General features: G+C 34.3%; 1 protein-coding gene across 2 annotated transcripts in view; it reads left to right on the top strand.

Moving 5' to 3' along the window:
* Positions 1–25,563, top strand: part of skd (mediator complex subunit skuld) — a 54,269-nt gene that overhangs the window by 20,983 nt on the left and 7,723 nt on the right. The window contains exons 3-22 of one of the 2 annotated variants that reach the window (XM_089254415.1): positions 1,926–2,013; positions 2,442–2,522; positions 4,054–4,199; positions 5,514–5,690; positions 6,059–6,542; positions 7,036–7,729; positions 7,870–8,252; positions 9,173–9,395; positions 10,101–10,364; positions 11,284–11,383; positions 13,287–13,447; positions 14,266–14,504; positions 15,546–16,390; positions 18,022–18,186; positions 19,150–19,247; positions 19,496–19,805; positions 21,055–21,213; positions 22,497–22,768; positions 23,389–23,580; positions 25,129–25,358. In XM_089254415.1, coding sequence (XP_089110541.1) covers positions 1,926–2,013; positions 2,442–2,522; positions 4,054–4,199; positions 5,514–5,690; positions 6,059–6,542; positions 7,036–7,729; positions 7,870–8,252; positions 9,173–9,395; positions 10,101–10,364; positions 11,284–11,383; positions 13,287–13,447; positions 14,266–14,504; positions 15,546–16,390; positions 18,022–18,186; positions 19,150–19,247; positions 19,496–19,805; positions 21,055–21,213; positions 22,497–22,768; positions 23,389–23,580; positions 25,129–25,358 — 5,311 coding nt within the window. The remainder of the gene's footprint in view (positions 1–1,925; positions 2,014–2,441; positions 2,523–4,053; positions 4,200–5,513; positions 5,691–6,058; positions 6,543–7,035; positions 7,730–7,869; positions 8,253–9,172; positions 9,396–10,100; positions 10,365–11,283; positions 11,384–13,286; positions 13,448–14,265; positions 14,505–15,545; positions 16,391–18,021; positions 18,187–19,149; positions 19,248–19,495; positions 19,806–21,054; positions 21,214–22,496; positions 22,769–23,388; positions 23,581–25,128; positions 25,359–25,563) is intronic. The other variant, XM_089254472.1, reaches the window with a different exon arrangement.

The following is a 25,563-nucleotide window of genomic DNA, read 5'->3' on the forward strand; positions in this document are numbered from 1 at the left end:
TTCAAATGTGTAAACCCAGTTTTTTTTCTTTCCTGTGTACCCAGAAGTGGATACAGACTCCTCGAACGGGGGGAATCGCACAATTTCAGATCAATTGAAAGTTTCAACCACTATTTACTCTCTTCTGGTGATGCATCATGAAATTTGCGATTGATTTTTAAAATTTATCTTTCTTTTTTAGATGTTCTTTCCCCCTCACTTACCACTTCAGACAAGAGTAGCTTAATATCTTGTCTGAATAGTTCATCCTTCGTTAATGAACTTGCTTTGTGTAAGTAGGAGTCTGTCCAGCCGAAATTTAGGACTTTTCTTCAGACTCTTCAAAAAATTCCAGATTTGATAATCGAACCCTTCTCAAAATGCGATATTCGACATTTCAATTCTTTTGTTAAAAATTAACTACATTATATTGTTTCTACAAAATCACTTATTTTTTTTACAAAATTAATGATTAAATTTTCATAATGAATGTTTTCACAAAAATGGGACCCAATCAGGGTTTAAGCTAGATAAAAAATTCCTTTAGCAAAAAAGCGAAAATGGGAGGAAGAGTTTTAGCAAAATGCTACAAAGCTAATGATTTATGGTTGGATGTCTTCTCATTTCGTACCTCCTGTACGCATTTTTGCAAAAGTAGCTACTACTACTTTCGCATTCTAAGATTTTCTTTCACATTTTGCGAAAAATGCAACCGTAACTTAAACCCTGGACTCAATAGAAAAAGTCTAGATGGACTTCCACGAAAAGTCATCTTCACTTTCACTTTATTGTAATGGGATTTGATTTTTAGCTTCATATTTTCCCTATCCCAGAAGTGAACACTGAAATGACGCATAACTTCATTTATAGAAAGGACGTGTGTACCAGGTTTTGATTAATAAAACCAGACGCTAGGTTTTCAGGGCAATTATAAAGTTGAAATTGACATCTAATTTTTTTAAAATGTATGATAACTGAATTCAAGTTTGAGGACAGGAAGAAATTATAAGAAATTATATCAAAGTATCTGTTAGCATGGAAAAGGTTCCCAAGTCCTGGAAAAGTTAGAGTACACCAGGGCTGGACAAATCCCAGGTGCAAGGTCGCCATGGTGATTAAAAACTTGGCATTGGCACCTAAAAACTTCTTTGCGTGGTTACTAAATTGCAGGCTGAGAGCAGCACAAAATATTTGGAATTTATAGCAGCGTATCTGCCAACTTAAAGAGGGTCACTAATCCCTGGATAAGTCAAAAGAAGCATTATGTGAACCTTTTCCTTTGGGTGAATTTTTTTTAGTGCCTAAATTTTTTTTTCTAGTGCCTAGATTTTATTGCGATTTGTCCAGTCCAGGAGTACACCATTTTGGATCGATTTATTCAGGGAGGGGGGAATGTTCGGTGCCCATGACATCTTGCTGGCATATAATTTTTTTTCTCCAATTTGTCAATTCCTGATATATACCATAAAATAGACTATAATCAGTAAATTCTTAATTTAAGTTAATTTATTAATATAACTTTTTAATTAGCTTATTAATGTACTCTGATTCACCAAGATATCCAGCTGAATATCTTACTAACATTTGATCAGAATAAATTTTCGGCAAAAGGGCTAAATACTGAATAGTAACCAAATATTCATCCTATCTCTTACTTTCACCAATACATACTTATTGTTACACTAAAAATAAATTTGCTCAAGTGTAATGGCTGTTGCACCAGGAAGTTTGGGGAAAGCTATCATGCCAAATTACCTCTTCATCATCTTTTAAAATTGAATAAGGTTTTTAATTTAAGAGGTTCACGCAAAAGATTTGGAGGATTTCTTCATAAAATTTTAAGTAAAGAAATACTTGCTATTTCTGTTTTCTATTAATAGCAGTATAAACAATATGATTAATTATGTATGTGATTGAAGTAATTATGTTTTTTTTCCATTTTGTAGGTGATGATGAGCGAGGATCCTGGGAAAATGGCCTATCCTACGAATGCCGAACTTTATTGTTCAAAGCATTGCACAACCTTATTGAAAGGTGACTACATTGAGACTAAATGTTGAAGCTTTTTTCTCCCCACACCTGAGTTATTATTTTGATTTGTCAGTTCTTTATTTTAGAGCAGATACTATATGGTATGACCTATGTACAAGATCTACGCATTTTGCTAAGTGGCTGACCGGTTCCTGGTTACTTTGCAAAGTGGCTAACGAGTTCCTAATATCTAATGTTTGACAAATGCGCAATATTGTTGGGTTTAGGGTTATTTTTTTATATATTTATATACAAATTTAATTCATTATTTATATATTTATCCATTATATTTTAATCGTATTGATATGGACGTGTAGAACTATTTATGTATGAGTGCACTTGTCTTATTTTTTAAATGAACTTTTGAATTTAGTGTCACTGGAAATGTTTATGAAGAACACTGTTCATGTTAACTTTTTTTTTTAAATTAGATCTCTTATACAAAGAGGTTTCTGCAGAGTTGGGGGCTGGTTTGTTCAGCCTTATGATGGAAAGGACCAGGACACTAGAAAGTAAGATAATAAAATTTGTCATATTATAAATCTAGATAAAAATTATTTTTTAAAATGCATAGAGAACTAACTGTAAGGAAATTTTAATGTGATAATCAACAAACTTGCCTTTGCCGATAAGTGGCATTGATTCAAAATCATTCTAGTATTGCATTCTACCAAAGCTAAGTTCAGTGCTTGGCTTTTTTTGTGAGTGCCGTGATGCTCGTCTACTACCATGAAGGTTGCCATCAGGTCCCAGGTTTGATCTGGTGAAAGAGTATGGATAATAAGATATTTTCCCTGATGAGCTTGAGGTGACCACTGATGAGCTTGATAGTGCCTTCATTTCCAAACGAACTCCTTAACTGCAGTAAATTGCATATAACATATGACCGGAGTTGGTGTGCAGTGAAATAGCCTTTTTGTGAACTTGAGCAACATAACAGAATTTGAACGCTTTACTGGAAACTGCGTAAATGTTTTTGCGATGGGAGGGGGGGCACTGGCCACAATGAAATGAAACCGTTCATAATTTCTGATTTAAAAAAAAATTAAATTGTGTGATGGTAAATTTTCGAAACAAAGACAAGGATCATCATTTTCATTTGAACTTATGTGAATTGACACTGCATTGTTTGCCAGAGGCTTGTTTTCATCCTTAGTGAAAACCCCATTGGAAAGTCCCAATCAGGATAATCTATATTTGAACAAAGTGAAGATTGACTTCATTCACTTTTTGCAAGAGACTTGGTTTTTGGTCTAATGTCAATCATTCCTTACTCGTATAATATTTTATCAATTAATACTGAAGTGATGCTTTACATTGAAGCCACTTAAGATGTCTCTGAGAGCCATAGGTTGAGCATGAAGGGTCCAAGTTATTTATAGTATATCACTTTCATTATCAATTATTTGTATTCAGTCGGACTAGACAAGTCCCAGGCACCAGGTCGCCATGGTGACTTGACATTGGCACCTAAAATTTTCTTTGTGTGGTCACTAAATTGCAGGCTGAGAACAGCACAAAGTGTTTGGAATTTATAGCAGCATATCTGCCAACATGAAAGCGGACCACTTTGTCCTGACAAAGTCAAAGGCATTATTTTGGACCTTTTTCTGTGGATAAAATTGTTTTGGCGCCTAAAAAGTTGTTTATTTGTCCAGAAGTGGTATTCAGTGATTCTTAATATTATTAGCAATATTGTGACCTGAATATCGAAACTTACATCAGTTCAGGGTCCTAACTAAGATTTTCACCACCCGGGGCAAGAATTATTTTGCTGCCCTCAGAATTTTAAAATTCGATAATTCTATAACAGTGCTCTTTGTTCCCACCTAAAACTGCCACCCCTCAATTTTGCTACCTGGGCAGTCACACCTTGCCCCACTCTAGTTCTGGCCCTACATCAGTTCATTCCTAAATGAAGTAGTAGGATATCACTGTTTTTGAACTGTGAATGCATTTTTTGGGTGAATAGAAATATCTAAAAAATTTTCAATGACAAGTAATTTTTTTATATTTATAAATTTGTTTAAAATCTTTTCACAGTTCCCAGCTGACATTCTCATTCAGATTTTTCGTCCATGGGGAAAGTACAGTGTGCACAAGTATAGATGTAAGGCAGAGACCTGCAGTCAGCCGATTGCTTGACAAGCATTTGACTATGGCACAAGCAGTGCATTCTGGGCTAAAAGGTGGGTGTTTTGTGAATATCAGTAATCAGTGAGACCCAGACCTGCTTATAACTAAGTCTGGAAAAAAACAAAAATATTTGTTGTGTGCAAACTTCAATATATCCTTAGTGTCTTGATGACGATAGATAAGCGATACAAAATTTACAGAAAATGGAAAAACTTATTATATGTGAAAATCCAGAATATATCCATATTTATCAGCGAATCTGACTGTATACTACTACGTTCAAAAAGTTCAGAGACTTATTACGGAAGAATGAATACAGTTATGAAAGAATGAATGAATCTGTTTATTTGGTGTTTTGGAGTAACTACCCTGTACAATTATGCATTTTTGCCATTGTTCATGCAAAGATATAAAGGTAGATTACTAGTCTTTTTTTGTCACACCGTCCAGTGCCTTCATCACTGCTGGCTACACTTCTGCAGAACCTTAGAATCATTGGCTCTCAATCACATTCTTTATGTGAGGGAAATCTCACATGCGGCGAAATCAGGGCAATAAGCTGATTGTTGAAGTATCAGAATGTGATGTTTTGACAGGTAAACTGATGTCAGGAAAGATTTGTGAATCCTTAAATGTCTGCATAATTTAGTAAGATGCAAGGGACCAGATCTTTGAAAGGTCACGGGCCGGGTTGTTCTATCACGATAATACACCGGCCCCTCCAGGTGTCAGGATTATCTGTCAAAATATCACATTCCAATATTTATACAACCAGCTTATTCTCCTGATCTTGTGCCCCATGTGACTTTCTGTTTCCTCTGATGAATTTCCTTAAGGGGAGCAAAGATTCTTAGGTTCCGAGAGGTGCAGTGATGAGGGCACTATAGGGTGTGACAAAAAAAGGCTTGCAATCGGCATGTATACCATTGTATGAACAATGGAAAAATTCATAATTGCATGGGGAAGTTATTTCTAAGGAAATACCAAATAAACAGGTTCTATTCCTGTAAACAGGTATTCATTCTTCTGTAATAAAGTAAGTCTCAGAACTTTTTGAACGTAGTAGTATTTGGAAAATGGATATTAGATCTACAATGCCTTTGTTGGCTTAATAAACTTTGCACTCAATTGATTTGAATTTGATTTTTGAAAACATTGAAACACAAAATCTTTTGTTGGTAGGTTAAAAATTACATCTTATTTAAATGCTGGGATTTTGTATCAAAAACACTTGTTTAAAATCAAAAAAGAAATACTTGAAATTTTGTGTTGTAACCACTTGAATGATTATTATGTGTAACCCCCATATATGCTCTAGTTTCTTGTGGAGCTATTTTTTTCTTCTAATTTACTTTTTATCCTTCAAGTCATTTTGAGCCCATTTGGTCTCGCTGGCATGTTAACTGGTCAGAGCTACAAAGGCACAGACTTGGCAACACAAAAACTGCTAGATGACTGGCATCAGTTTTATCCTATAAGATCAAGGCATATTAAGGATTATAGACCAGAAGATGATGTTCCTCCTGTGGTAGAAGTCATTGTCAGTAAGTATCTAATTGTTTTATTGCTTCCCCTATGATTTTTTTTTCTTATTGTGTAAAAATTTGGAATGCAACAAAAATCAGAAGATTAACTGTGCAATGAAAATGGTCGAATTTTCAATGTGAAGAATCACCACATCATATGGTTGTAAGAAAACGTGAGATCAATGTATTTCTAAAGTAGCTTCATGACTCCCATGTTTTTTTCCACCAAAAAGGTTTATGAATAAGAATTTTCAACCTTTACATGAAAAAAGAAGTTCGTATGATATGTGTTAATCAAACACACACTTCTTGATTTAATATGTGATGCAATGGATTTTTAATGTTTGCAATCAGGAATTCATTTTCTTATCAACATTTTTTTACAGGTGGTGTCAAGATGCGATATCCTTCTTGTTATGTGTTGATTGCTGATAATGATGAAGCTGAAGCAGCGCGAGAGACAACCCTTAATCCTTACTATCCTGATGCATTATCATCTTCTATGGGTTTCTCTTCCCAACCCCCTCCTCACCCTCATCCATCATCCTCACACAAGTTTACATCTTCTAATGTTCTCACACCACCGGCATCACCTTGCGATCCATCCATATTATCGTCTACACTTCATATAAGTTACAAGCACACCAGTCACCAGATGTTGAACGGCAGTGAAGTGATGTATGCAGAGCATTTCCATACAGCTCTCTCTGAACAATTTAGCCAGACATCTTGCAGAGTTAAGGAAGGCTCTTGGCAAGATAGTGGTCTATTGGGCATTCACGATTCGACTTCCGAAGGGAATCCGGAGCAAAGCCAGGGGCAGTGGGACTTCAATGATCCATCTGCTTCATATGAGTGCAGATGTTCCAGGTAAAATCTTCTTTCTTTATTGATCTGATCATTTAAGTTTGTCAAATACATTCTTGTGGGTTTTTTTTGTCATCTTCCTTGACCTTGTAATTTTATATTCATAACAAACATGTATGTGAAAAAATTATGATAATTAGAGTACATTTTATCTTAGTAGGTATTGACTAAACCAGTGATATCTTGCCTCTCTCTCCAACCTTGAGGTTCATGTAGGATTTTGATCCTGTGCACCAAAAAAAAGGTTGGCGGATGCCATAGTGTTTGCAAGCACTGGTTGGGGACCAGACTATTTAAGATTTATAATCATCTTGGCAAAACTTTGAATCTGAAACACAAATAATTATATACATTAAATTAATAGAATCATCATTGGTATTTATCTCAGATGTAAAGGGTTTATTGATAAAGTTTGTTATATAGTTTTTTCAGATAAAAATTATGAGTATATCCATGTATGCATATCATTTATTTTTTTCTCTCTTTGTTATTTCAGATGCAAAGAAAAAAGCAAATCGAATTCTACTGGAACATCAAATACAACTACAGCAACTCCAAAAAGTATGGACACTTCTAGCACAGTTGTAAATACTACATCAGCCGCCAGCCCCACTGTGTCTACTTCGTCATCTAGTACTGCTGCTAGTGTAACCACTACTACAGTAGTGACATCCACATCTTCATCTACAGTAACTCGCAAAAGCGACAAACCAGAGAGAACCAAAGTGCCACACAAATTCAAAATTTCAACTCCTTTTCATAAGCGAAATGCGTTCACAGACTCAGTTGTTGACATAGAGGCATTTATGCAACAGACATTCAATGTTTCTGCTTCACCAGGTGCAGCTGTAATTAACAACTGTGGAGTTAACTTTCAGTTCAAGGGGCCCAACCAATCATTAAGAGCTGCCACACCGATTGGTTTGCCTCAGCTTCATACCTCAGTGGCTCAACCTTCATCCCTTGGATCTCCGTTACCTGGTACTCCAATGATGGATGGTTTGAATTCTCAGTCGTCATCAACAGAGCCTTCTATGCCAACATTATCCCCGCATCCTCCTCTGCCAAAAGAAGAGTGTGCAGCACCTCAACTCGAATCTCAGGAGCCTCAATCTATGACTCAAAGTCCTGGCACCATACCTGAAACGAACAATGAAGCAATGACTGAGGAAAAGCCATCAACCGAGCTAGTGAGTGCTGCGATTATTCAATGATCACACTGTAAACCAAAGCTATTTGTATCAGAGAAGCTATATGTAATTGAAGATGTTTGAATGAAAATTTTTTTTCAGAATGAAATAGTAATGAATGTTTTTTCTTCTCTCTGTAGCTTCCCTCTCCATTTCAAAGCAACTTGCCTTCAGTTCCAGAGAATATAACCATTAAAAGTGAAGATTCTCCTTCCAATCAACTTCCAAGTTGTCAACATTCTCAGCAACAGCAGCAGCAACAACCATCATCACAGCAACAGCAGCAATCCCAACAGGATGTGAAACCAAATGTTGCAGAATTAGTGATTCCGCCGCCACCTGTAACTACAGCAGCAACCACAACACCTGAAGCAGCTTCAGTTGCTTTAGCTCCTGCACCTCAAGTCACCAACAACTTCTTGAAACGACCAATACTTTCTGTGGCTACGCGGGAAGATCCACATGATGAATTGATAATGGATGGTTGGCTGTATGACTACACGTTTCTCAGTTCATCTGTGTGGTAATCTTGCTTTTTTTTTTTTATCAATGAACATAGGATTATGTTTTTATTTGATGTGCCTATATTCAATAATATTTAATTTCCTCATCAGATTCTTTTAGAATTTCAAAATGCTTTGGCTAATGTTTATTTGCCACATAATTTTAATGTAACATTATGATCCTTCAAGACTTGAAATAGCTGCAGAAAAGAAAAGGCTTAGTTTCACCAATTCAATTTCAGCAAGCCTACACAAGATCTGTTTGAAAAGTTAGGGGACTAATTTTTCCCTCCAATGTTGTTTAACCGTTTGCTTGCTAGTGTAGTTTATGCCTTTATTGATGGGGGCGGGGGGGGGCACTGATCTTTGTTCTTTCAAACAATTAGGAGGCAATAGTCAGAGGAGAGGTTAGAATAGATAGGAATATTTCAATGAAGTTGTAAAAAATAATAATTTTACATTTTAAGAATTTATAGATGACATAGATGCGAGTAGAAAAATCAGCATAGTTTTTTGCAAAAGTGTGGTCAATAACATTTTAAGATTTCATTAATGATGAATTGAATTCACACATGCAGATTAGATTTAATTTTTTTTTTCAAAAGAGGGAAATTCACATCTGCAGATTATTTGCAGTTGAGGATTATATACAGGAAAATAAAATATTCAAGAAACTGTATGAAGGTCAAAAACTGTGTACATATAGAGAAAGAGTCCGTCGTACATTAAAATAAATGTTTTGATATATGCACCTTGTAAATACCACGTAAAATTAGTTTGTTATTGAGGCACTCCTATAACTTCTTGAACAGATTACATGATTTATGTGAATCAACTTTGTCAGGTACTCACATGATTATGCTTATTTTAGTTGTGCAAACGATTATTCAGCAGTGACATTTCATTTTTTCAATATCATGACCTTCCATTTATTTTTTAGGGAAATTGCTCCTGGTAAAAGAAGACGCGTGAGAGTTAATGTCAGCAGTTCAAATGAGCTTGATGACATCCTTGGCGATGGATCATGTTCTCAAAATGGTCACCTTCAACTTGATGATGCCTTGCTTAAGACCAAAGATCCTTATGAATTCAATGATGAGTTTGATGAGGACAGCCCATCATCTTCATCAGCCTTCAGAATCAAAACTGAAGTATGTGTCAAGGTAAATGCTCGTGCAAGAATAACTTTCTCCTGCTTGTTGAGAAATACACTTGTTAATCCTACAATGAAATATTAGTTAAATGCCCTCAAGTTGAATGAATTGACGGGGGGAGTGGGGGCAATACATGACTATTTAGTTTGAAAGTGCCGGTGCAAGTCCCAAAAATTTATAAAACAGTCTAAAGCAATACTCTTGTGAAAAATTAAATTATTTGATGTCTTATTTTAGTTCAGAAAATAATTGGGACAAGAATTATCTCTTTAATGTCCAAACACAGACTACTTTAGAGCATGTAAGCTTGTCTAATCTGTTCCTGCCTTTGACAAAAGTTCTCATATTTTTTATTGTTTTTTCACAAGAGCCTCTAAACTCACCCATCACATTTCTGGAGTTTCATTTTTTTGAAGAATAGTTACAGCTTTACAGTCAGAACAGGGGAATTTTAATTATGTGCACTCCTGTGCATTTAAAATTGCCTGTAGGGATATTTTAAACTGTGCAGTACGTTGTAGATAAGTCAGGTTCTGAAGGCAATGAAAACCAGACTTATTTTAATTTTAAGTTGAATAATTTATTCATATCCACCTTTTTAGTAACTATTTTTATCCAGTTTTATGTAAATGATGCAATTATGGCGTACTTTATACAAGTATAACCTTTGCGAAATCAATGTACGTGTAACTATAGAAGAATTTTAAATTTCAGGAGGAAGAAAAAGTAAAAGAGCCAGGTTTACCACCTACACCTGAATCACAACCTCCAGTTAGTACCAATGTTGCTCCACCGACACCAACTAATGATGTTACAAAACCACCAGCAACCGAAGACCAACAGCCTGTTGCGTCACCTACATCTCCTAAGAACAACCAAACCTCAAGTTTTACCAGCGAGAAAGATCTGCAAGTCACTGATAGAGATTTGGAAAATATCTTTGACACATCTTCATCAGATGACAGCGCAGATGACTTGGTAATTACCAAATTGAAATATATTTTTTGAAATACAAGAACAGTGGTTTTTAATCGTGTTATTACTGATTTTATTTTGAGAATCTATGGGCAGTATTGAATTTTTTAGCTATTTTATTTATTGAATTTGGTATTGTTATGAACTATAGATGATAGACGGCACAATTCTTTATCGCAATCTTCTGTTGGCAACGAGAGTTGATGCCAGTTTTGGTTTATTGGAAAAAAGATGCGATTGGTGGGAACATTCTGGTCCCGCCCCTCCAGACAGTGGTTCCGCACCTCCGTGCGGTGGCGCCACCAGCTTAGAAACTGTAAAGTAGAATTTTGTAGAATGTTCCTTTTCTCGAAGTTTTGACAGACGTATAAATAGTAAGGAATTGTGCGATTTTGAAGCTTGAAGAGGGAGAGAGACTCGATGAAAAGTCAGTTGTGATTGAACTTTGAGTTATTAATACACTATCAATTGACTGTTTCCACGATATCAGGAACATCAATATCGCTTGGCAGGGGACAATGCCAGGTTGTGGTGTTGCAGGGAATTTTTCTCTAATAGGAGTGTGAATAAAAAAGAATAGCTTGCCACCTGGGGGTTGTGAATTCTAACTCAATCGACACATTCAAAAAGAAACACGATAAACATTCGGTATAAATTGAGAAGCTATCTGTACTTAGATAAGACAACCACAATTTTTTTTATGGGCAGTTATTACATTGAAATATAATATACTGTCTATAATTATTGGTTTTTTATTGCTCTTATCGGGCTGCTGCATTTTTGCTATAGTTTATGGGCATATAGTTTTATATAGTTATGATATAGTTTTTATATGGACATCTTATTTTGTAGCCACCTCATTGGGCACATTGCCTGTTGTGGCCTTTGTATTTGTATTTATTTGTCTTTTTTTTTCTTCAAGTTTCAACCACCCTCCACACCAACTTCCACTAAGATATGTGGTACTCCAGATGATAGTTCCACAAAGAGCAAAAATTCTCTGTGTACAAGCGGAATAGTGGGTGAGTTTTTGAATGGAGGCTGCAATAATTTTTGTATTTAATATATTTTTTTAATATTAAAACTTTTTTCCACATTAAAATGCAGATTTTAAAGTTTGAATCATCTTTTTTATTGATTTTAATTTTTCAAACTGCTGTAAACTTTCCTTACAGTTATGTGAGTTATCGAAGTAGATGATAATATGAGCTCATAAATCTCGTGCAAATAGGTTACTTTTTTTTTATACCGAGTCGTGAATTTGATAATTTAACACAGTTTTGTTGTTAAAGTTTTGAATGATGTGTAATCTTTTATGGTTATGAGACACTTCCATATAGAACTGAAACAAGCACAAGTATTTTTTCTGATGTAGATATTTTTATTGCAACTCTAATGCACTTTTTTGCCTCGCTTACACTAGGGAATCGCCTGTATAACTTTCCTCATTGACTTTTTTTGTTACATGTGTTTGTACAGTGGAGCCTCCTTTATACATTTGCTCGGTTATACAAGAGTTAGTATACAAGACAAAGAGAACTTTCATGTTTATACAACATTTAGCTGTAGTTACAATTGGTTCCTATACATTTTAATGTTAAAATCATTCATTTATCCAATATAAAACTTCAATTATTCAGGATTTTCATTTTGACTTGAACCCCAAATCCCTTGAAAAACATCATTTATATCCATCAAATGCAATTTTTGCATGCAGTCAAAACACGTTGCTGTAACAGTTCTGCTTACATATTGTCACAACAAAAGCTGTAAAGTTTATGGCGATTGCTGACGTATACGAAAATAGCCAGTGAACTAGCCGATGACCATTTAGAGTGGACACTTAAGTGATTTGTTTATTGCTTGTGTCTGAGAATATGCAGATGTGTCTAGCCTCAAAGAAACAGGTTTCAATTGTTTTTGGCCATATGTCTGTTCAGATTTTTTTCTTTCTCAATGTTTCTAGCGTTATCCCTAGAGGGAAAGAAATAGGGCAAGTCTGCACATTTTAAAACAGTACAAGTATTCAGACATTACACTTCACTTCTGAAATATAGATGGCAGCAATGAAAAATCATACACAACACTAGATATGCAGTCAGACTGTTAGATACACACTTACACTTCTAGCACAATGCACTAGGTAGTAAATTGCCCATAAATGGCAATAGACCCGAATTGAAATCTGTATGAATAAAAAAAAACCATCTAGAGGGTACGGGCCTGCTAATAAAAGACACTATACATACACAGTAAGTTCTTTCAATTATTTCCTGTAGAATTTTATTTCGTTGTGATGCTTTGTTGGCTGGCTGTGTCAAATGCGCCATTCGTAATGTTGAGAAAATGAAAAGCGTTTTCTCAAAAATGAAAGAAAGAATTTGACAAGAATTTTAAATTAATGATGACAGTTGATCTTGCAAAACAGTTGAATATCCCTGTGTCAATTTTGAAAATGATTATAAAGTAGAGAAACAAGATTAAAAATGAAGCAGCTGACACTGCAAATCATCTACTGCCAAAGAAATGAGTCCAAGATGGGAAGTTTTCCAAGTCGAAAAGATTTTGTTGAAATTTTTCACCCAATGTCTTGTTACAAATCTAATTTTTATTTCTTTAAGTGATTATTCACTTATTTTTCCACTAAATTTTATTTCTTTAAGTGATTTGAAATGTGATTTAGTTCTTTTTCTCTCAAGTATTACTAAAATAATATGTTTTATAACAGAATTGGAAATGCAATTAACACATTGAATTTTATAACAAATAATTTTTTAAGAAGTCATAGGCGTTCGATTTGCACATTTATACGACGTTTTGACTCAGCTTGAATGTCATATGAATGAGGATCCACTTTACATAGTCAGAAATTGCTGAACTTTTTTTGTCTTGATGAATCTAAAAAAATTACATTTTGTGTTATAGGTGTAGCAGAATTGACACGGATGTTTCCAACCCCGCCTTCTCTTGATAACAACACCGCATCATCTCCAGCCGGGCCATTATGCGGTAGTGATATGTTGTCTTTGGAGGGAGAGCGGTTAGAAATCGATGGTGGTAGCAGTCCATATTATGAACCTGTAAAAGTAAGACAGTATTATAATACTTGTACATTTTTATTCCCTTCTTTTAGCAAATTCAACAAACATTAATTTTCTTAGAAATAAAAGCTATCATTATTTCTGTGTAGAACATTTTTCTTCATCATATTCTGTTTCTAATTTCTGTTATAAGCAATTAGAATGTCTTAGAAAGCACTCATTATCAAATAGGGTGCCATGGCATTTTGATGTGCTGCCAGAAAATATGACGGCCAGTAATAGCAATCATTTAAGAGTGCTGGTTTTGGTAGTAGAAAAAAAAGAAAAATGCTAGAAAAATGTCTGTAGATTATATTCATAACTTGATAAAATTTACACAGCTGTCATTAATTGAGAGAGTTTTTTGAGGCACAAATTTTGTCGGCAGTCTCCCCAGTATAAGTTTATTTTCTTTTTGGCATTTCTGCAATGCTAGTGGTTGAAATCATCAGTAAATGTTCAAGTTTTATTATTAGCAGATATTGAATTATAAGATTCATTGCTAGCCAGGACTAAAAGTCCAAGACTTTTCAACAACTGACCATTCAAAGGTGCCAAGCTATCTGTCTCACTTAGGTATTCAGACAGTCATTAAGATAATTTCTCTTTCAAATAATCAGATCTATTTGCTGGTCATTCATTACTACTCCTCATAACTCATTTTAATGATATCTGAATAGATAATGTGTTGGATTGGGGTTTTTTTTTATGATGTATTCAAAGAAAATCTTGCAAATGAATGGAGTTTTCATACAAAAAAATATTGCAAATAGTGAGACTATATATAGAAACAAAATTGACTTTTTCTTATTTTGTTTGTTTAGGACTGGTCCTATGTTTACAAATTACCACAGCAACAGAAGTTTCTTGGCTCTCAACGTTATTCTCTCCTACCTGGGATACCAAGCAATCCTTCATTGACAACAGAGTACACTTATAAACCATCTTGGCAAGTCAGTCAACAAGTTACACCAAGTTCACTACCTTATTCGGTACCGCCAGCTTCTCATACTACCACACAGCCATATACTGCACAATCTGAACGTCTGATACAGCCTCCGAGGTACTAATCTAAGTTGTGTGTGTTCATTGGTCCCCCTTTTTTTTTTAAATGAAATTGTTCATTCATTGGTTCATTAGATATATAAATTCATTACATCTACAGTGTAATTCAAATTGTTGGTCCTTAGAACTAACTCTGTAACCATTGACTTTCGAAGTACAGTTCCAATTACAAGAAAGTTTTCAAATGATGTGCAGTTACTTAAAATCTTAAGATTTGTTTGAGGGCTCATATACATGAATAAAATAAAGAAATTAACTTTTTATACTGTCCCAGTTAGAAAGTTGTTGCTCTTCCTCTTCTGAAGCCAACAGAAGCATTCTGCATTTCTTAGTATAACATTTGCTGAGGATGTTTAAATTCAAAAATTGGAGTAAAGTGAATACCATAAACTAATGGACAAGCTCATTATGCTGTTCTTTCCTACCTTTTCTCCAATTTTTTCTAGTTTTTTTTTCCAACCGCTTCTAAGTGCAAATATCTCAGTGAATATTGCACTTAAAAACATGGAATTTTTTTTGTTCGCCTCAGGAGAGAAAGGACAAAAACTTCCTAATTAGGGGTTTTTTAACACACGAGGACTGTATAAAAAGTTGATGTTTTTATTTTTTTCATGTGTATGACTATTCAACAAAAATTACATTTAAAGAAACTGCATGTCATTTGAAAAATCTCTTGTAATTTCTGAAGTAAAAGGGTACAAAGTCCTAGGGACAAACAATTTGAATCACCCTGTATAATGATTTGTATTTAATTTATTTTATGTCGATAATAAACAGTATGATATGAAGTTGAGTCAAGATGAAGTATGACAGGTTTGATTCTGCCATTTGTGATCATCATGCGATCACATTGATATGATCACAATGGTGTCTAAAATAACTATGAATTAAATTCTTTATGTGACAAAAATATTTGAAAATTTTTGGGTTCATAATTGAGATGGAAAAAATTTCAAAAATTTGATATTTACAATTTCTGTTTCCAAAAGTAATGGATTGTTATTTGTTATAAATCTTGATTTTTTTTGTTTTGTTTTAGTTCTCAATATCCTGTTTTGCCAGTAAATGAGGTGGGAGATAGGGTGGCGCCACCAATGTATGCAGTTGAGCCATCTTCAGCAGACCAGAGGAACATGTCGATGATGTATGACATGCAAAGCCCAGCATCTAATGCCTCATCATATCTTAATAAGCACTTGAACTCTATAGATGGTGGGAGCACAACTTTACCGGTGCCTGAAGCACACAGTCTCCTGGTTAATATCGTGATCTCGGACTCCATGCTCAACATATTCAAGGACCATAACTTTGCTAGTTGCACACTATGTGTCTGCAACATGAATACTAAGGGAGCAGATGCTGGCATCTATCTACCTAGTAATCTCATTCCTTCTGGAAATGACGAGCCACAGTACAAGTGTACGTGTGGTTTCAGTGCAGTGGTCAACAGGCATCAGAGTCATCGATCCGGACTGTTCTATGAGGATGAGTTGGACATTACTGGTCATCATTACGAGTCCTACACACCTCGCAAAAGTCTGTTGGCGATAGAAAGCAATATGAAGAAACTGATGGCCATGGAAGGTACCATAGGCTTTGAAAACTTAGCGGCACAAGTGGACCACATACCTCATGCAATCATTGACTTAATAAAAGTGCAGTGTTCACAGTTGTACTCCTCATTCTCACTGTTCCATAAAGCAGAGAATCTCAGGAAGCTCAGCAAAATGCTTATGCATTACAATGCTTTGGAGCTGTCGGATGGCTGTGAAATTTGCTTCCTTGCATTGGAAACAGGGAAGCAAGCAGTGGACAACATGAACAACAATAGAATTGATGAAAATCTCAAGTCTTCTAGCCTTCACAAGTGGCCTTATCTTTCTGGTTAGTTTCACACTCAGATGTGCTTATTCTACCCTTAAAATGATATGCTCATGTCACTGATCTAAACATTTTTAGCTATGCTGCACAATAGTATCTTGTTATTCAGAATAATAACTGCGTTGAATGTTGCTAATATATAGTAAGTCTCATTGTCTTATTTTAAAAGGTGGGATCACAAACTTCATGATTCTTGTAATGGCTTGTACTGCACAAGATTTTTGAATCCATGCATGTATCTGTTTTTGATTGAGCTGCAATTCAAGTACAGCCAAACTTAGATATATCCAGAGGTTCCCTATATCCAACAAACTTTTTAGTCCCATAAAGTTCCACTGAGATTACTGCAGTGTATTTAGTGATGGCACAGTGTTGGTCGACTGAAGTTGGTTTTCTGCTGGTTTCCAGCTTCGAGGTGTGAATGCGAGCCGATCTCCCATTTGAGTCTCTCCACAGAGAGCAGACAGATCTACAATGCGATAATGAAATAATATGAAAATTCAAGCATTTCCATCTTTACTTCAGAAAATGAAAGACGGGTGGCTACATGAACATGAAACAAGTGCAACTTCACAATATAAAATATGTTAGGGAACATATACACTCAGAACACATTCCTGCATATGCTGATTTGTTGGGAATACCGTAGAGGAATATGTACGAGGTGCATGTACAGCTAAGTAGTAGTATATTTAGTGAACCAAACTTTTTGAAAATTCCTAAAGCAGAATATATCAAAACTACAATATACGTCTCACAGAACAATCATTGCTATTGCAGAACAATCTGGAAGAATTTTAATTAAGGAGTGGAAAACACCATTTTGGGAATTTTTACTAAAGAATATCTCCAGTCAGCTGAGGGCTTGTTGCAGAACAGCCCAAAACATTCTGCTTTGGAGCTTACAAGTTTGTTATAATAGGATTTCACTGTACTGTATATAAGGGAATAGCCGGCTGTAAATCATTACTAAATGATCAGTGGAGCTGTGATTGATTGGTTGTGCTGTATATGCCAGAGCTCGACTACTTTTTAATTTCTATGATGATTTACCATCTTCAAAATATAAAATACAGATAGCAAGCACCAGCAAGAATGCTAAACAAGTACAACTCTGACAACATAAATACGTTGGAGGCCACACATAACTTAGAACATGCACCCGTCATGTACGGTTATGTAGTAGTCACTATGTTGCCCTGGCATCGTCAAGCCATAGTTCCTATAACTATTTCTCTTCCCTTTGCAAAATCTGTTATACCTTTTTCTAATCAAAGTTTATTCGTGTAGAATTAAAAACCACCTAGCATTCATTTTTTATATACAATTTTCCACAGAAAAATGCTGTGCACATGCTAATTCAGTCCTAGGGTGGAAAGTGATTTATCAAAACAGGTATACTGAAACTGAATGTACCTTACAATGAAACTACAATCTATAGTAAAATCTTTGAGGAGTTTTTGTAACCAAAATCATAATTGTAAATTTTCCATCAAAAATCAATTATCATATGATCAGTTTGAATGAAATCTGAGAAACATTGATATGAAAATTTGATGCGACTTCACTATGAATAATTTTAATATAGTAACTGTTTCTCACTTGTGCTTTTTTGATTTTCTTTGTACTTTTAGCTAAAGTTCCAGCAAGTAATTTTGAAGTTGTGAAGCTTCTCCGATCCCTTCAGCCCATGTTACAAGAAGCTGTTCAGCAGAGACGACATCAAGGGCTTTGGGAGTCTGTCTACCTCGTCTCTGGTCCTCTTACTTGGAGACAGTTCCATAGACTTGCTGGACGAGGTATTTTTCAAATTATTCATTTGCTTGGATCTGACTCAAAACTGAGATACCTCAGCTCACAACTTTTTTTGGCTAATAAAGATTTTTCCCCCAGTCTTTACTAAGGAATGTTATACAGGTATCCCTTGCTTTACGCAATTGATTGGTTCTACAAAATAGTCATATAAGGTGGAATCACGTAAAGTGAGTTGAATTTAACATGAGAAAAATAGGGGGATGGGTTTTCTTCAGAAGGATTAAAAAAAAATTAACCCAACAGCAAAGGAATTTTTTTAAATAACTTATTCAAACTTTTATACATGAATACATCCTATGAATTTAGGAAATATGGATTAATTAATGCTTTTTCTGTCTTCAGTGCTTCTTATTGATTCTAGTGAGCATGAATGCTTTTTCTTTTCTGAAAGAGCAGGGTATGATAGGCTGATAACTTTTTTTTAATGAAACCATCCAGACTTGCTGTGAAGCAGCATTTTCCTCTCCTTATAAAGACTTTAGTAGCAAAGCCAGAGAATTCCGCATATTTCTCGTTAGTATGAAAATTCTAGTTTCCCTGGCACCATTTTAAATTTTTTATGGCATTGCCAATGTAGTACAAAACGTTCATCAGTGAGATCTAGTAGCTGAGACAAATTCTCAAATACATCATCGAATCCAACCTATTTCATCATCAAAGGATTTAACTATATTATGCATATCTTCAATTTGCATTCCCATTCCCAGGATTAAAGTTAAACTCCAAGCCAAATTTTGCAGGTTGGGATTCCTGAAATCACCTTTTACAAATCTTGCTATAGCGAAACCTTGCAAAACAAGGGATGCTTGTATTTGATATAGCTGGATGTGCTAACTTTTAACTCAGCTGCATGTTAGAATGTACTTTAATAGTAATTATGTGAGGTGTTTTGACTGATTTTATATCTTGACCATTGTTGTGTAATGCAATTTAATTTCTATCTATAGGGACAGAGGATCAGTGTGAGCCACAGCCTATTCCATCACTGCTAGTTGGTTATGATAAAGACTGGCTTGCTCTCTCACCGTTTACATTAAAGTTTTGGGTGAGATTTTCAATCATATAATGGCTTAAAACTTAACAAATAAATAACTTGTCTAAAAATAGAATTTTTGAGGTTAAGTGCCATTATCTAAACAAGTTTATTTTCTTAATGTTTCTTTTTCAATGTTAGCGGTTGGGAACTCTATTTAAGGCAGTTGTGTAAACTTGATCTAATATTGAAACTTTCCTGTTTTGATAATGCAGTTGAATAAAAGCAATAAGCTTCATTTCAATTTTTTGTGATTTCAGGATAAGTTGATGTTGGAGCCGTACACACACAGCCGAGATGTTGCTTACATTGTAGTAGCTCCGGACAATGAATTTATTCTCGGTCATGTTCGCACATATTTCAGAGAACTCAGTAGTGTTTATGAATTGTGTAAACTTGGCAGGCATTGTCCTATTACAAAAGTTCTGAGAGATGGTATCATGAGAGTTGGAAGGTCTACAGCAAAGAACCTAGCCGACGAGCCTGTTGATGAATGGTTCAATATCATAGGTGAAGGTCCTATAGCTAGTAGACTGAAACTTTATGCTCAGGCATGTCGTTATCATTTGGGTAAGCATTCTTTGATTAAATAAAATTGTTTTAACTGCATTTTTATTTTTCAAATCACAGTGAATAGATTTTTTATTAAATTATGGTTACCATTTTCATGAATTATGTTGTATGTCGATTATATTCTGAAACTTCTGGTTCTAACTCCTTGCTTAACACATTAATGACCAGACTCTTCCAAGCCAGACATTTTTTGAAAGACTTTTGAAAGTTATCGTATATATCCATCAAAAAATATTCTACTCCATGCGCCAGTCCAAGATAGTTCAATAGATGGTCAAAAGCAATAACATTCAAGTTTTAAGAAAAAATATTTTATTTTTACAGCTTTGTATATATTTGTCTCAAAGCAATATTCGGGATGCATAGCTGAACGCTGTCACTGCAAATTGTTGTCAAACCATTGATCCTGGAGGCTTCCAATTAGAAAAGTTATCCAAATAATGTGCGGACCTCAGATATGTCATTCTTATTGTAAGGGGATGTTTAGTTATGAAAATAAAAAAACAACTTTTTATATGGACATCTTGTGCTTTTCAAAAATCCAGTTAAAAAGTTTTTCTCTCCTGTCTCTCCAGAGTAAAAAAAAGCAAGTTTCTCTATGTGCAACATTCTCTGAGATATTTGAATTTAAAAATGGAGAAAAGTTGGGAGGAACAGGATAACTTAGTCGATAAAATGACCAAACAAATGATTTTTTGAATTCAAATATCTCAGGGAACACTGCATTTAGAAACATGAATTATTTTTTTGGTCTTAGGAGAGACAGAGTAACAACTTTCTAATTGAGTTTTTGAGCACTGGGTGTATTTATAGAGTTATTTTTATTTATGATAATAACTATACAACCCCACACATGTTATTAGGATGCTTTTTCGAATTGGAAGTACATCTCTAGGCTTAATGGTTCACCAGTAAAATGTGGTGAGTGCTGTTAACTATGCAGCCTGTGTGTAAAAACTGCAAAGTATGACAGAGAATGAGCAAAATGAAAAATTAAGAGTAGGGAAGGAAAAAAATCGTTTACGTAGAAAAATAATATTATAGAGAATTTTTTGCCACTAACCATTTTCTGTCAGCTGAGAGCTTGTTGCAGAAAAATGCAAAACATTCTGGACACATAAATAAATATTAAAAATTATTTTATGTTTGAGGGCATATTGGTCTAATTTTGTCCATTTGAAAACAGTTAATTTTACTTCATAACTGAAAATTTATGTCAAAATTTAATGGTATACTTTTATTTCAGCTCCTCATTTGGCACAGCAGTCTCTAGATAGTCGTCTGTTAGACGGTCCTGCGTTGATGAAACCGCCTGATAAGCCAAAACCTGTTTCATCTCCCAGACCCACATCAGTGGGAGAAAATGCAGAAAAAGACCAGTCTACTGCTGTTAAGCTTGAGCTAGGTATTATATTTTTTTATGCTGTTATGCATAATATATATATCACAATTAATAGGAACAGAAGTAGATCACATTATTCTATGTTCTTGTGAAATTCCTGAAAAAATTTCATCAGTTCTCAATAGCAGAGACCTTAAAATTTTCCTCATAGATTTAAATAAGGTATAGAATATTATCTACATACTATACTGCAAGTCTCTGGAATTGGTTCATGCTTTATCTTTTCAATTGTATGAAAAATGATGCATTGCTGCTGGCAGGACTATTTGGATAGTCAACCAAATAATAAATTATGGGCAATCAATCCCACAATTGGTCATTGAAGTTCGAGTTTTAGGACCAACCTCTAAAAGGTTGTGCTTGCCCTGTTGCGCATGGGACACAGTTGCCTCACACAATCATACTTTTTATTAAGAGAGAGTCAACCCGAATGCCTATATTGTCAAATTCCATTACCATTGCTCATGTTTTTATTTCTTTACATCATAATCATTTTATGACTTTTGCTTCACATCATTTTAATTGACCAATGTGATGCATCTCACATTTTTAAATTCATCAAAGCCATTTGTTTACATCACAAATTATAATTTTATTTGCACTTCACATCATTGTTTTTATATTTTTATGAATAAAAATTTCCATTCATTTTATTTTTGTTGATGATTTGTTTCACACAACATGACCTTAGTGGTCCTTGCACCAAAAAAAAAAAAAAAATTAAATTCCAACCCACTTCATGTGTAGGGTGTTTCTTTATATCTGTTATGGCATAATCATAGCTGTGTATCTATACTAGAATAATGCACACATCATTTCTAAATACATGTAAACATGATTTCTGCTGTGGACATCAAAATTATGACAAATGCTGTCGTATATTATCTACTACTTTAGAGACCTTAGTATAAGTAACTTAATGAGTTTTTCAAAGATCTTTGTGTGTGTGTCATGAATAAAACTTATGCATGCTTTTTTTGTTTGTTTTAAAAGTGTACATATTCATATTATACAGTGTACATGATTTTATGTTTCTTACAGTTAAGTTAAACATTATGAAGTTTATCATGAAATGAATACATAATATTTTTTCCTTCTTAGACTTCTTTTTTTTTGTAATAAAGTAATCTTTAAAGTGTCCTAGGAGTCCCTAAATCACTGCAAATATACATAAGACATATTACATGGCTATTTCTTTAACATTAATGCTGTGCAGTAACACTATTTCGGTACATGTTTTTAGTTGGATTTCAATTTAAGTCATGATTAATCTCTTGTAACCACAGATGCATCAGAGAATTCTGCAAGTGGAACACCTAGTGGTAGTGGTCTGGATGCACCATCTGGAAATCCAGCTACGAGTTCAGGATCTTCTGAGCCTTCAGACTCGAGTGAAAACCATCAAATTCCAACAGTTGTAATGTACATTGTGGAACCTTTTACATATGGCTCTGTTGATTCAGACTTATACAGGCTGGCTAGTCTAGGTCTCTTGCGGTCATATTCTCAGATGCTTCAGCACCTTCCTGACCATATACGTAATGCTGTGCAGCTGCAGGTAAAAGAGGAAAATTAATTTTTTCTAGGTTTTGTTCCCAAAATTAATCAATTCTGGACACATTTGAAGTTTTCTTTTAAATATTTTAAATTGTAATATGGAAGACTCTCTTGATTATCCGACCTATTTGTTAAATAATACTCCATTTTAGAAAATAAAATTGGGAATGATTTACTTTGCTAAAGCATCGTATGTGTAATCAATTTGTGTTATCATTCACCAATGAACAGTAGCATAAGTTTGATTAATTTTGTAAGAATAAAGCCTAAATTTTTTTGTTTGTTTTAAAAGTGTTCATATTCATAGTATACAGTGTACAAGATTTTATGTTTCTTATAATTAAGTTAAACATTATGAAGTTTACAATAAAATACGTGCACAATATTTTTCATTCTTGGACTTTGTGTTTTAAAAATTTATTACAAAAAAAAGTAGTGCAGTACATAAAAATTTATAAAGTACTAGCTGGTACTAAGAAGTTAGTACTGTAACTAATTCAATTTTACATGTTGATTTTGTCATGCAATAATAAATGGAATTCTATATTTTTATTTCAAAGTCTTGCTGCATGATGAATGTCAATAACTTTTAAAATTTATTTTTTTTATTCATTATTGCAGATGATCACACTAGATTCAATAATGAGTATAGGTAGAACAGAAGATGCAGAAAAGAGGCGGGATCGATTGAAAGATTTGGCCTTTTCAGTGTTTTCCCGGTGTCACCAGCTCATGACTCATCAATCTGTTGCAAAATCTCTAACAGGGTTTGGTCCAGCAGCTGCACAAGATGTTTTCTTGAAAAGCAAAAACGTTAGTATAATTTTTTCTTGCATGTTCTATGGATTAAAATAAAAATTGGACAAACAATAAAATTTATCTGAAATTTTCCTTAATTTGTTTATCTTCATTACATTAACGGGTGTGCTGCTAAACTAGGCATCTCTAACCTGTTGTTTCCAAGCACCCAAAGTGTTATATGCTCATGTGTGATTTTGTGCTCACAGGCACTTTTTCAAATTGAAAACCTTGTGCTAAATTCATTCAAGAACTGAAATCATCTTGATTTAATGAATTTGTATGTAAAACTTGCTGTAAGGGTGCTCTTCTTATGATGGGTACAGGCAGTGCTCATAACTAGAAAAAGGTTGCAGACCTCTGTTCTAAACCATAGTTTCCCAAACTTTCTGTTCCATTTCCCCCTTCAAAAAATTCTCTTATCGTCCTCCCCAACCCATAGGATCCTATGCTATATCCGTAGCTTCTACCGCCCCCCCTGGAAAATTCCATCGAACACTCCGGAAAACATGGTTCTAAATATAAAGGTCTTGGATATTTGATAGGTATAGTAGAACCTCATTATAATGAACTAATAGGAGCTAAAGTTTGTCTCTTTTAATGAAAGTCTGATTTATAATAAATTATTCTTATTTGGGTGCAATGAAACAAACTGTGCATCAATGAAAGTACAGTAGTTAACTATAAAAAGTTAATTATATCTTTTTATGATGAATGTGAAGTGCATCATGCCACAAATGGAAAGTTTTATTGAACAGTTTAAAGTTTGTGTATCGTTCTTTTCAGCTTGCTTGTTTTATAAAATGAATATCTGTTATTTCTTGGAATAAAAGGACTTTGTGTCCTATATCGCTGTGTAGTGTACAGCAAATTGATAGTGCTATTCCAATAATGAAAAAATAGAAATGGTGTCCTTTATCTTTGAATATATGGATGCATCACAAAAACCTTCAACATAGGTTGAATTGCAAAAGATGTGTGTAAACACAGCATTAATCTTAATTTTTCTGGCTGGTGAGCAGTATGAGTCATGCAGTGCATCCATGTTTATGAAAAATAACAACGATCAGTGTTTAATTGCTTGCTTGGAAATGTCAAACTCATCAGATAAAAATAAGCACCTTTTATTATTATTGAAATTTTTTAACTGCCCTTTATAAGTGACATCCATTATAATGAGGTTCTGTTATATCCAAAGCTATAAGAAATTTTCTTGTTGGAGAATAGGCAAAATAAAATCAACAAAAACCCATTAAAGGGTCATTCTAAGGAAAAACACACCTTAGAAGGTGAGAAGAGTTATAGGTGTGTGCGACATGCTCTCTTCATTTTTGTTGCTATTTTTTTTTACAAAAATCCTTTAAGAATAAACAGATTTTCAATGTAAAATGTACAAAAATATCCAGACTTTGACAAGCAATTCTTTACTTAGAAACACAATTCTTGAAAATACATGGGTTTTTTTCTGCTTATTTGTGGTGGTTAATTTTTGATAATTTTTTACTTCGAGTAAATTAATTTTTTACTTCGAGTAAATTAATTTTTTTTAAATATTTCTTGCAGGCGCAAAATTCAGCATTGTCTATGTTGACCAGCAAGCCATTCACACTTGCTCCACAAAAAGACAAGCAGACAGAGTTAGGTGAAATGTTTGGAGATAGGAGAGAGAGGTCTAGCATACTCTATTGCACTTACTGCCTGACAGAAGATCAACGCTGGCTCGTTGCTAGCTGCACCAATGATAAGGGTGATATGCTTGAGACCTGCTGCATCAGCACAGAGGTTCCAAACAGGTGATTTGATATGTTGATCTTGATTGGTCCTTGAGTTGTGCATGTTTCATTTCATTACTGTTTTTTGTGTTCATGAAATCGCATAATGCTATTGGGATTATTTTTGTAATAATTATAGTTGGAGGGAAAGTATTATAAGGAAAGCATACCTTTTGAAGTATATCCTTATAGTTTGATTCAAAAATACAGGTTGTATGTCAGTTGA

The sequence above is a fragment of the Pholcus phalangioides genome, unplaced genomic scaffold, assembly GCF_987345545.1.
Source record: "Pholcus phalangioides strain wild (caught in Gottingen) unplaced genomic scaffold, Ppha-v1.0 ptg000001l_1, whole genome shotgun sequence".
NCBI lineage: Eukaryota > Metazoa > Arthropoda > Arachnida > Araneae > Pholcidae > Pholcus > Pholcus phalangioides.